Consider the following 13,126-nt stretch of genomic DNA (forward strand, 5'->3'; position numbering starts at 1 on the left):
GCCCAGCCACGCCTGCGTTTTTTCAGACATGCCTGCGTTTTTGCAAACACTCCCTGAAACTGGTCAATTGACACCCAGTAACGCCCCATTCCTGTCAATCTTCTTGTGGCCGTAGAAGGAAAACTTCGCTAGAACCTGAGCACAACCACAAAGAGCTTTGTACCCGTACATTGCCCGTGCACATTGCGGGGCATACGCATGCTCAGACATGCAGCTTTTTCACCTGACCGCTGCGCTGCGAAAATCGGCAGCGAGAGATCAACTCGGAATGACCCCCCATATACAATACCAGGGGCAATCCCAGTGACCCATATACAATGCAGGGACCATACCAGTGACCCATATACAGAGGTTTTTTTTTGTTGTTGCTATTAATCTTATAGTCCCTCCCTGTGGGATTTATGATTATAGCGCAGTATTTAGTCTATGATAGGCGTACTATACACAGTAGTTACCTGCGGCCACTGCGTATCTCCAGCTCCGGGAAAACTGTTACATATTTCATTTAAAAGTGGGAATATTTGTATCACATCAGATGTCAGGACTACATGTATTATACCTATACACTGGCAACTTGTCATTTACTGTTGATTAAATATGTTAATTTAATTCTGCAGCGTCCCCAGCGCCAGTGTTACATTAATGTTGGTTATAGTTACTCTGATATAAAACTGGCCCACTACTAGGGATTAATGTGACCAAAATCCACCCTACTTCCGGTATCTGCGTTCCATCACCTAACAGCCAGTGCGTTCCAGACTACTTCCGGAATCTGCGTTCCATCACCTTACAGTCAGTACGTTCCACCCTACTTCCGGTAAATGTGTTTAATCGCCTTACAGCCTGTGCGTTCCACCCTACTTCCGGTATCTGCGGTCCATCACCTTACAACCTGTGCGTTCCACCCTACTTCCGGTATCTGTGTTCCATCACCTTACAGCCTCTGCGTTCCACCCTACTTCCGGTATCTGAGTTCAAGCGATTCCTACCCACCCTCCCGTCAGTGCGTTTCACCCACAGGAAAAACTTTAATATCCGGTGCTACAACTTCCGAGTGTAGAGAGTCCAGTCTTGCACCAAGAGGTACTGTACTGTACAGGAGGAGCAGCCTGTGGTGTCCTGTTATTATTATTATTATTATTATCCAGGAGGAACAGCCTGTGGTGTCCTGTTATTATTAATTATTATCCAGGGAGAGCAGCCTGTGGTGTCCTGTTATTATTATACAGGAGGAGCAGCCTCTGGTGTTCTGTAATTATTATACAGGAGGAGCAGCCTGTGGTGTCCTGATGGTATTATTATTATTATTATTACCCAGAGGGAGCAGCCTGTGGTGTCCTGTTATTATTATACAGGAGGAGCAGCCTCTGGTGTTCTGTAATTATTATACAGGAGGAGCAGCCTGTGGTGTCCTGTTGTTGTTGTTGTTGTTATTACCCAGAGGGAGCAGCCTGTGGTGTCCTGTTATTATAATCCAGGGGGAGCAGCCTGTGGTGTCCTGTTATTATTATACAGGAGGAGCAGCCTCTGGTGTTCTGTAATTATTATACAGGAGGAGCAGCCTCTGGTGTCCTGTTATTATTATACAGGAGGAGCAGCCTGTGGTGTCCTGTTGTTGTTGTTGTTGTTGTTATTATTATAATTATTATACCGGGGGAGCAGCCTGTGGTGTTCAATTATTATTATTGTTAAACAGGAGGAGCAGCCTGTATTATCCTGATATTATTAAACAGGAGGAGCGTCCTGTGGTGTTCAGTTGTTGTTGTTATTAATATTATTATACAGGAGGAGCAGCCTGTGGTGTCCTGTTATTATACAGGAGGAGCAGCTTGTGGTATCCCATTATTATTATACAGGAAGAGCAGCCTGTGGTGTCCTGTTATTGTACAGGAGGAGCAGCCTGTGGTGTCCTGTTGTTATTATTATACAGGAGGAGCAGCATGTGGTGCCCTGTTATTATTATACAGGAGGAGCAGCCTGTGGTGTCCTGTTGTTGTTGTTGTTATTATTATTATTGTACAGGGGGAGCAGCCTGTGGTGTGTTGTTGTTTACTATTATTATTATTATTATTAATATACAGGAGGAGCAGCTCGTGGTGTCCTGTTGTTCTACAGGAAGAGCAGCCTGTGGTGTCCTGTTGTTGTTGTTATTATTGTTATTATTATTATTATTATTATTATTATTATTATACAGGGGGAGCTGGCTGTGGTGTCCTGTTGTTATTGTACAGGGGGAGTAGCCTGTGGTGTCCTGTTATTATTATACTGGAGGAGCAGCCTGTGGTGTGTTGTTGATGATGATGATGATTATTATTATTATACAGGGGGTGCTGCCTGTGGTGTCCTTTTATTGTTATTATTATTATACTGGAGGAGCAGCCTGTGGTGTCATGTTGTTGTTATTATTATTATTATTATTATTATTATACAGAGGGAGCAGCCTGTGGAGTCCTGTTATTATTATACTGGAGGAGCAGCCTGCGGTGTCCTGTTTTTATTATTATTATTATTGTTGCGGTGATATGTGATTTCATCATTTGTGCAGAGTCACATATTACCCGAGACTGATGGAATTCTGTATTGTTTGTCCCTTGTTTCCTCCATTCTGGTGCCCTGTCCCTGTATTATTACCCTCTTCTTTTTTCTTTTACTATTGGTGTAACATCATGCAGTTCAGCGTTATGTGACGGCCTCTAAGGAGCCTTATGGGGCTAATTCTTACATATCTATTACTTGTGTTCTCTGTGATTTGTCTTATATTTATTCCTAGACACTACACCTGTGAAGAACCTTTGTCTTTATTATACATATTCTGTATTCTCACTGATTAACTGAGGATGGATACGGACAGGAGTCAGAAGACTGAGATGATAATAAATATCACCCTGGAGATCATCTACCTGCTGACTGGAGAGGTGAGGGGATCTGGGAGCGTCACAATGACGTCACTTATATCTATAGTAATAATACAGGGACATGACTGGGGAGGTGAGGAGATCTGGGAGCGTCACAGTAACATCACATATCTATAGTAATAATATGTGGACATGACTGGGGAAATGAGGGGATCTGGGAGGGTCACAGTGACATCACTTATCTATAGTAATAATACAGGGACATGACTGGGGAGGTTAGGGGATATGGGAGCGTCACAGTGACATCACTTATATCTATAGTAATAATGCAGGGACATGACTGGGGAGGTGAGGGGATCTGGGAGTGTCACAGTGACATCACTTATCTATAGTAATAATACTGGGACATGACTGGGGAGGTGAGGGAATCTGGGAGTGTCACAGTGACATCACTTCTATCAATAGTAATAATACAGGGACATGACTGGGTCGGTCAGGGGATCTGGGAGCATCACAGTGACGTTACTTATATCAATAGTAATAATACAGGGACATGACTTGGGAAGTAAGGGGAAATGGAAGTATCACAGTGACGTTACTTATATCTATAGTAATAATACAGGGACATGACTGGGGAGGTGAGGGGATCTGAGAGCGTTACAGTGATGTCACATAGCTATAGTAATAATATAGGGTCAAGACTGGGGAGGTGAGGTGATCTGAAAGTGTCACAGTGAAATCACTTATATCTATAGTAATAATACAGGGACATGACTGGGGAGGTGAGGGGATATGGGAGCATCACAGTGACATCACTTATATCTATAGAAATAATACAGGTGCATGACTGGGGGGGTGAGGGGATCTGGGAGCGTCACAGTGATGTCACATAGTTATAGTAATAATACAGGGACATGACTGGGGAGGTGGGGGGATATGGGAGCGTCACAGTGACATCACTTATATCTATAGAAATAATACAGGTGCATGACTGGGGAGGTGAGGGGATCTGGGAGAGTTACAGTGACATCACATATCTATAGTAATAATACAGGGACATGATGGGGAGGTGAGGGGCTCTGGGAGAGTCACAGTGACATCACATATCTATAGTAATAATACAGGGACATGATGGGGAGGTGAGGGGATCTGGGAGCATCACAGTGACATCACTTATATCTGTAGTAATAATACAGGTACATGACGGGACATGAGGGGATTTGGGAGTGTCACAATTACATCACTTATTTCTCTAGTAAAAATACAGGAACATGACTGGGGAGGTGAAGGGATCTGGGAGCGTCACTGTGACATCACTTATATCTATAGTAATAATACAGGGACATGACTGGGGAGGTGAGGGGATCTGGGAGTGTCACTGTGATGTCACATATCTATAATGATAATAAATGGACAGGACTGGGGAGGTGAGGGGATCTGAGAGCATCACAGTGACATCACTTTTCTCTAACGTCCTTGAGGATGCTGGGACTCCGTAAGGACCATGGGGAATAGACGGGCTCCGCAGGAGATAAGGCACTTTAAAGCTTTGGATTCTGGGTGTGCACTGGCTCCTCCCTCTATGCCCCTCCTCCAGACCTCAGTTTTACACTGTGCCCAGACCAAGATGGGTGCACTGCAGAGAGCTAGTCCAGAGTTCTCTGCCTGAAAGCATTTTTGTTTGGATTTTTCTTTCTACTTTTTACTACTTTTTCACAGGGAGCACTGCTGGCAACAGGCTCCCTGCATCTAGGGACTGAGGAGAGAGGAGCAGACCTTCTTGTCAAAGATAGGCTCTGCTTCCTCGGCTACTGGACACCATTAGCTCCAGAGGGGGTGAACGCAGGTTCTTACTGGGCGTCCACCCCCGGAGCCGCGCTGCCGTTCTCCTCACAGAGCCAGAAGTACAGAAGTCAGAAGACGTCTCAGGCGGCAGAAGCCTTCAGCTTCACTGAGGTAATGCACAGCACTGCAGGTGTGCTTCATTGCTCCCATACACCTCGCATACTACGGTTACTGTAAGGGTGCAGGGTGTAGGGGGGGGGCGCCCTGGGCAGCAATATAAACCTCTGCATGGCAAATAGACTATATACATGTACAGGTGGGCTCTGTACATGTATATAAAAGAGCCCCCGCCATATTTTACTAAGTTTGAGCGGGACAGAAGCCCGCCGCCGAGGGGGCGGGGCTTCTCCCTCAGCACTCACCAGCGCCATTTTCTCTCCACAGCACTGCTGAGAGGAAGCTCCCCGGACTCTCCCTTGCTTACACACGGTGAAAGGGTGCTTAAAAGAGAGGGGGGGGGCACATAATTGGCGGTTTACATATTACACAGTGCTGCTGGGGAAAAACATTTTGTGTTGGTCTCCAGGGTAATTGCGCTGGGGTGTGTGCTGGCATACTCTCTGTCTGTCTCTCCAAAGGGCCTTGGCAGGGATACTGTCTTCAGAAAAGGGGTTCCTTGTGTGTGTGAAGTGTGTCGGTACGCGTGTGTCGACATGTTTGACGAGGAAGGCTCGCTTACTGTGGAGGGGGAGTGTTTGAATGTCAGGTCGCCGTCAGCAACGCCGACACCGGAATGGGTGGATATGCTGAATGTCTTGAATGCAAATGTTAATCTATTGCATAAAAGGTTAGACAAGGCAGAAGCTAGGGATCAGTCAGGTACCCAGTCCATACCTGTCCCTGTGGCGCCAGGGCCTTCGGGGTCTCAGAAGCGCACCATATCCCCGATCGATGACACAGATACCGACACAGATACTGACTCTAGTGTCGACTATGAAGATGCAAAATTACAGCCAAAGGTGGCTAAGGGTATACGGTACATGATTATGGCCATTAAAGAGGTTTTGCATATTTCTGAGGAACCCCCTGTCCCTGACACGAGGGTACACATGTATAAAGATAAAAAGCCTGAAGTCACTTTTCCATCATCATTTGAATTAAGTGAATTGTGCAAAAAGGTTTGTGACTCTCCAGATAGGAGACCACAAGTTCCCAAAAGGATTCTTATGGCGTTTCCTTTTCCACAAACTTAGAGGATACGCTGGGAATCTTCACCAAAAGTGGACAAGGCGCTGACACGCTTGTCCAAAAAGGTGGCACTGCCTTCTCAGGATACGGCTTCCCTCAAGGAACCGGCTGATCGCAGGCAGGAAATTACCTTGAAGCACATTTACACTCACTCCGATACTATTGCTAGACCGGCTATGGCGTCGGCCTGGGTTTGTATTGCGGTGGTGGCATGGGCAGATTCCTTATCTGCGGAGATTGACACCTTAGATAGGGATGCCATTCAAATGACCATAGAGCATATCAGAGATGCTGCCTTGTATATGAGAGATGCACAGAGAGACATTTGTTTATTAAGCTCCAGAATAAATGCTATGTCTATTTCTGCTAGGCGACTCCTGTGGACCCGGCAGTGGACGGGAGATGCCGATTCTAAGCGGCACATGGAGTCCTTGCCGTACAAGGGGGGGGAGTTGTTTGGAGACGGCCTCTCGGACCTTGTCTCTACGGCTACGGCTGGTAAGTCGAATTTCTTACCTTATGTCCCCCCGCAGCATACTAAGAAGGCACCTCATTATCAAATGCAGTCCTTTCATTCCAATAAAAACAAGAAGGTGCGGGGATCGTTCTTTGTTACCAGAGGAAAAGGGAGGGGAAAGAAGCTGCACACAGCTAGTTCCCAAGAGCAGAAGTCCTCCCCTGCGTCTGCAAAGTCCACCGCATGACGCTGGGGCTTCCCGGGGGGAGGCAGATCTGGTGGGGGCTCGTCTTCGGTTTTTCAGCCACGTCTGGGTTCAATCGCAGGTGGATCCCTGGGCAGTAGAGATTGTTGCTCAGGGATACAGGCTAGAATTTGAAGACTTGCCTCCTCGCCGGTTTTTCAAATCGGCTCTGCCGACTTCCCCGTCAGAGAGGGAGTCAGTGTTGACAGCAATACAAAAATTGTATGTTCAACAGGTGATTGTCACAGTTCCTCATCTCCAGCAGGGAGAGGGATATTATTCAACCCTGGTTGTGGTCCCGAAACCGGACGGTTCGGTCAGGCCCATTTTAAACCTGAAATCTCTGAAATTGTACTTGAAAAGGTTCAAGTTCAAAATGGAATCACTCCGGGCGGTCATCGCCAGCCTGGAGGGGGGGATTGGATGGTGTTCCTGGACATAAAGGATGCATACCTTCATGTTCCAATATTCCCCCCCCATCCTGAGATTTGCAGTGCGGGACTGTCGCTACCAATTTCAGACGTTGCCGTTTGGGCTTTCCACGGCCCCGAGGGTTTTCACCAAGTTAATGGCGGAAATGATGGTGCTCCTGCGCAGGCAGGGGGTCACAATTATCCCATACTTGGACGATCTCCTCATAAAGGTGAGATCTCGGGAGAAGTTGCTGGACAGCGTGTCTCTGTCCATGAAGACGTTGCAGCTACACAGCTGGATTCTCAATATACCGAAGTCCCAGCTAGTTCCTACAACGCGTCTGACCTTTCTGGGCCTGATCCTAGACACAGACCAGAAAAAAGTTTTTCTTCCGATCGAAAAGGTTCAGGAACTCATGACCATGGTCAGGAACCTATTGAAACCAAAGAAGGTTTCAGTGCATCAGTGCACACGGGTCCTGGGGAAGATGGTGGCTTCATACGAGGCCATCCCTTTCGGCAGATTCCATGTGAGGACTTTTCAATGGGATCTCTTGGACAAGTAGTCCGGGTCCCATTTACAAATGCATCAAAGGATCACCCTGTCTCCCAGGACCAGGGTATCTCTCCTGTGGTGGCTGAACAGTGCTTACCTTCTAGAGGGTCGCAGGTTCGGCACCACGGACCCAAGCCTCTGAGGTTGGGGAGCAGTGGCACTGGGAAGAAATTTCCATGGTCTCTGATCAAGCCTGGAGACTTGTCTCCACATCAACATCCTGGAGTTGAGGGCCATATACAACGCCCTGCGTCAAGCGGAGAACGGTTCTGATTCAGTCAGACAATGTCACGGCAGTGGCTCATATAAACCGCCAAGGCTGAACAAGGAGCAGAGTGGCCATGGCAGAAGCGACCAGGATTCTACGCTGGGCGGAAGACCATGTAAACGCGCTGTCAGAGGTGTTCATCCCGGGGTTGGACAACTGGGAGGCGGACTTCCTCAGCAGGCACGTCCTGCATCCGGGGGAATGGGGACTTCATCAAGAAGTCTTTGCACAGATCGCGGATCGGTGGGGCCTGCCTAAAATAGACATGATGGCGTCCCATCTCAACAAAAAGCTAAAGCGGTATTGCGCCAGGTCAAGGGACCCTCTGGCGGTAGCGGTAGACGCTCTGGTGATACCTTGGGTGTTCAGATAGGTCTATGTGTTTCCTCCTCTTCCTCTCATACCCAAGGTGTTGAGAATTGTAAGAATAAGCAGGGTCAGAACAATCCTCATTGTTCCAGATTGACCGCGGAGGACTTGGTATCCGAAACTGCAAGAGTTGCTCACAGAAGATCCTCTTCCTCTAAGGCAGGACCTGCTGCAGCAGGGGCCCTGTCTGTTCCAAGACTTACCGCGGCTGCGTTTGACGGCATGACGGTTGAACGCCGGATCCTAGCGGAAAAAGGAATTCCGGAGGAAGTCATTCCTACCCTGATGAAGGCTAGGAAAGACGTGACATTGAAACATTATCACCGTATATGGCAAAATATGTTTCTTGGTGTGAGGCCAGAGCTGCTCCTATGGAGGATTTCCATTTGGGCCATCTACTACAATTTCTTCAACAGGAGTGACCTTAGGCCTAAAATTAGGGTCCATAAAGGTGCAGATTTCGGCCTTATCCATTTTCTTTCAAAGAGAATTGGCCTCTCTTCCCGAGGTACAGACTTTTGTGAAGGGGGTGCTGCATATTCAGCCTCCCTTTGTGCCTCCGGTGGCACCTTGGGATCTTAACGTGGTGTTACGTTTCCTCAAGTCACTTTGGTTTGAACCACTTAAAACGATGGAGTTGAAATACCTCACGTGGAAAGTGGTCATGTTGTTGGCGTTCGCTTCGGCAAGACGTGTTTCAGAATTGGCGGCTTTATCGCATAAAAGCCCATACTTGTTTTTTCACGTGGATAGGGCAGAGTTGAGGACTCGTCCTCACTTTCTGCCAAAAGTGGTCTCATCTTTTCATGTGAACCAACCTATTGTCGTGCCTGTGGCTACAAGGGACTTGGAGGATTCCGAGTCCCTGGATGTAGTCAGGGCTTTGAAGATTTATGTGACCAGAACGGCTCGATCAGGAAGACTGAAGCTTTGTTTGTTCTGTATGCGGCCAACAAGATTGGCGCCCCTGCTTCAAAGCAGACTATTGCTCGCTGGATCTGTAACACGATTCAGCAGGCGCATTCTACGGCAGGATTGCCGTTACCGAAATCGGTTAAGGCCCACTCCACTAGGAAAGTGGGCTCTTCTTGGGCGGCTGCCCGAGGGATCTCGGCATTACAGTTGTGCCGAGCAGCTACTTGGTCGGGGACAAACACCTTTGCAAAGTTCTATAAGTTTGATACCCTGGCTGAGGAGGACCTCCTGTTTGCTCAATCAGTGCTGCAGAGTCATCCGCACTCTCCCGCTCGTTTGGGAGCTTTGGTATAATCCCCAAGGTCCTTACGGAGTGCCAGCATCCTTAAGGACATTAGAGAAAATAAGATTTTACTTACTGATAAATCTATTTCTCGTAGTCCGTAGAGGATGCTGGGCGCCCGTCCCAAATGCGGACTTCTTCTGCATGACTTGTATATAGTTATTGCTTACATAAGGGTTATGTTGTAGTTTTCGGTGATACCGTGGCTATGTTGTTGTTCATACTGTTAACTGGGTAAGTTTATCATAAGTTATACAGTGTGATTGGAGGAGGGGGCATAGAGGGAGGAGCCAGTGCACACCCAGAATCCAAAGCTTTCTTAAAGGGCCCTATCTCCTGCGGAGCCCGTCTATTCCCCATGGTCCTTACGGAGTCCCAGCATCCTTTACGGACTACGAGAAATAGATTTACCAGTAAGTAAAATCTTATTATATCTATAGTAATACAGGGACATGATTGGGGAAGTGAGGGGATCTGGGAGTATCACAGTGACGTTACTTATATCTATAGCAATAATACAGGTACATGACTGGGGAGTTGAGGGGATTTGGAAGCATCACAGTGACATCACTTACTGTATATCTATAGTAATACAGGGACATGACTGGGGAATTGAGGGGTCTGGGTGTATCGCTGTAATGTCACATATCTATAATAATAATAATACAGGGACATGACTGGGGAGGTAAGGGGATCTGTGAGCATCACAATGACGTCACAAAGCTAGGGACATGATTGGGGAGGTGAGGGTTTCTGGGAGTATCACAGTGACGTTACTTTTATCTATAGTAATAATACAGGGACAAGACTGGGGAGGTGAGGTTATCTGGTTAGGTGGGGTGGTCTGGGAGTATCACAGTGACATTACTTTTATCTATAGTAATAATACAGAGACATGACTGGGGAGGTGAGGGCATCTGGGAGTGTCACAGTGACATCACATATCTATAGTAATACAGTGACATGATTGGGGAGGTGAGGGGTTCTGGGAGTGTCACAGTGACACCACTTATATCTATAGTACACTTTTATCTTTAGTAATACAGTGACATGACTAGGGAGGTGAGAGGATCTGGGAGTGTCACAGTGACATCAGTTATATCTATAGTAATAATACAGGGACATGACTGGGGAGGTGAGAGGATCTGGGAGTGTCACAGTGACATCAGTTATATCTATAGTAATAATACAGGGACATGACTGGGGAGGTGAGGGGATCTTGGAGCGTCACAGTGATGTCACATATCTATAATAATAATACAAGGGCATGACAGAGTAGGTGTGGGGATCTGGGCGTGTTACAGTGACATCACATATCTATAGTAATAATACAGAGGCATGATGGGAAGGTGAGGGGATCTGCGAGCGTCACAGTGACATCACTTGTATCTATAGTAATAATACAGGGACGTGACTGGGGAGGTGAGGAGATATGGAAGTTTATACAATGATATTTGATGTGTCCCTACCCCTATACCCAGGGTTACACGGTAGTGAGGAAGACATCCGGTAAGTTCGAGACACCCAGCAGCTGTCCCCGTGTGTCAGGAAGACTGAGCAGAACCCAGAGCCCCATCACGGTGCCTCCACCTCACTCACTGATACATGAGAGACACAATAACCAGAAGATCCTAGAACTCACCAACAAGATCATTCAGCTGCTGACTGGAGAGGTGACTGCTGGGAATGGGACATTATACAGTAACACCGGGGAACGTGTCTGGGTGATGACTGGAGAGGTGACTGCTGGGAATGGGACATTATACAGTAACACCAGGGGATGTGTCTGGGTGATGACTGGAGAGGTGACTGCTGGGAATGGGGTATTATACAGTAACACCAGGGCATGTGTCTGGGTGATGACTGGAGAGGTGGCTGCTGGGAATGAGACATTATACAGTAACACCAGGGGATGTGTCTGGGTGATGACTGGAGAGGTGACTGCTGGGAATGGGGCATTATACAGTAACACCAGGGGATGTGTCTGGGTGATGACTGGAGAGGTGGCTGCTGGGAATGGGACATTATACAGTAACACCAGGCGACGTGTCTGGGTGATGACTAGAGAGGTGACTGCTGGGAAGGGGATATTATACAGTAACACCAGGGGATGTGTCGGGGTGATGACTGTATCACTGTGTGTGTCAGGTTTCTATAAGGTGTCAGGATGTCACTGTCTATGTCTCCATGCAGGAGCGGGAGTATATAGAGGAACACAGGGGTCTGTACAAGGACGTGATGATGGAGAATCACCGGCCCCTCACATCACTGGGTAAGAGGAGACTGTCATGTATTGTACAAGGGAGAGCAGGTATGGGGGCCCCTATATACACACATCATCTGATACTCACATATATACACTGTACTCAGTCACTTTGTGTCTCCTACAGATGGGCATAGTAACAGAGATACCCCAGAGAGATGTCCCCGTCCTCTGTATTCCCAGGACTGTACAGAGGAGAGTCACAGGATCCCACAGGAGGATCAGGTAGGTGGGATTTAGGGTCTCGCCAATATACCAAAGTGACTGTAACTATGTGATCTGTAGAGGAGCTGTGTGTGTCTTATACACTGATATTATACTGTTTACTATCAAATAATGAAATAAGCCTTATTATAAAGTGTTCATTATTGTTGGTATTTAGGGTGAAGATAGGAGTAATGTGACTGATATGAAGGTAGAAGATATAGAGGGAGAAAAAGAGACGTATGTGACTGATATGAAAGCAGAAGATATAGAGGGAGAAGAAGAGATGTATGTGACTGATATGAAGGCAGAAGATATAGAGGGAGAAGAAGAGACATATGTGACTGATATGAAGGCAGAAGATATAGAGGGAGAAGAAGAGACGTGTGTGACTGATATGAAGGCAGAAGATATAGAGGGAGAAGAAGAGACGTGTGTGACTGATATGAAGGCAGAAGATACAGAGGGAGAAGAAGAGACGTATGTGACTGATATAAAGTCAGAAGATATAGAGGGAGAAGAAGAGACGTATGTGACTGATATGAAGGCAGAAGATATAGAGGGAGAAGAAGAGACGTGTGTGACTGATATGAAGGCAGAAGATATAGAGGGAGAAGAAGAGACGTGTGTGACTGATATGAAGGCAGAAGATATAGAGGGAGAAGAAGAGACGTATGTGAAGGGTGATCTGCAGTGTAAGGAGGAGGAAATCCCTACAGATATCAGCACAGGTGAGCAATAAACACTTTATTTTCTTTATTTACAGTTCCTTATATAGCGCATCAAATTCTGTTGCTCTTTACAATTGGAAACAGTGATAAAATAAAACCAAACGAGTGAAAACAGTGAGATAACAAGAATAGGTAATAACAGAAATTCATAGAGGTAGGACGGCCCTGCTTTCAAGCTTACAATCTATAGGGAAGTAGGCATTGATAGACAACGATAGGTGTTGACTATTGCAAAAAGGTCCACCAGATTGCAAAAGTGCTTGGTGGGCTGTATGATATCGTTACACAGCAATGTTGGCCTGGTGTCGGGAGGATGGGAAAGTGAAGAAAGTAAAAACATGTGAGGTTATGTGTGGACTCTACAGTGGGGATGTAATTGGAAAGTAAAGTATATGAAGCTATGTGGGCATTTCCAGAATTCGATAAACTCACCTTCAGGAATTGCTTAAAGTTTTGGAGACTAGAGGCGAGTCTT

The 13,126-nt window shown here is 46.7% G+C and overlaps 1 protein-coding gene across 1 annotated transcript; it reads left to right on the top strand.

The window, feature by feature from the left end:
• The first annotated feature begins 2,779 nt into the window (after positions 1 to 2,779).
• On the top strand, positions 2,780 to 12,662 carry LOC135036371 (retinitis pigmentosa 1-like 1 protein). Its single transcript, XM_063954438.1, has 5 exons — positions 2,780 to 2,915; positions 10,935 to 11,126; positions 11,647 to 11,725; positions 11,844 to 11,941; positions 12,099 to 12,662. The coding sequence occupies exons 1-5, from the start codon at positions 2,838 to 2,840 to the stop codon at positions 12,660 to 12,662; spliced, it is 1,011 nt and encodes a 336-aa protein (XP_063810508.1). The 5' UTR covers positions 2,780 to 2,837.
• Positions 12,663 to 13,126: the final 464 nt, after the last annotated feature.

This window comes from Pseudophryne corroboree, unplaced genomic scaffold (genome assembly GCF_028390025.1).
Source record: "Pseudophryne corroboree isolate aPseCor3 unplaced genomic scaffold, aPseCor3.hap2 scaffold_644, whole genome shotgun sequence".
NCBI classification, from domain to species: Eukaryota; Metazoa; Chordata; class Amphibia; order Anura; family Myobatrachidae; genus Pseudophryne; species Pseudophryne corroboree.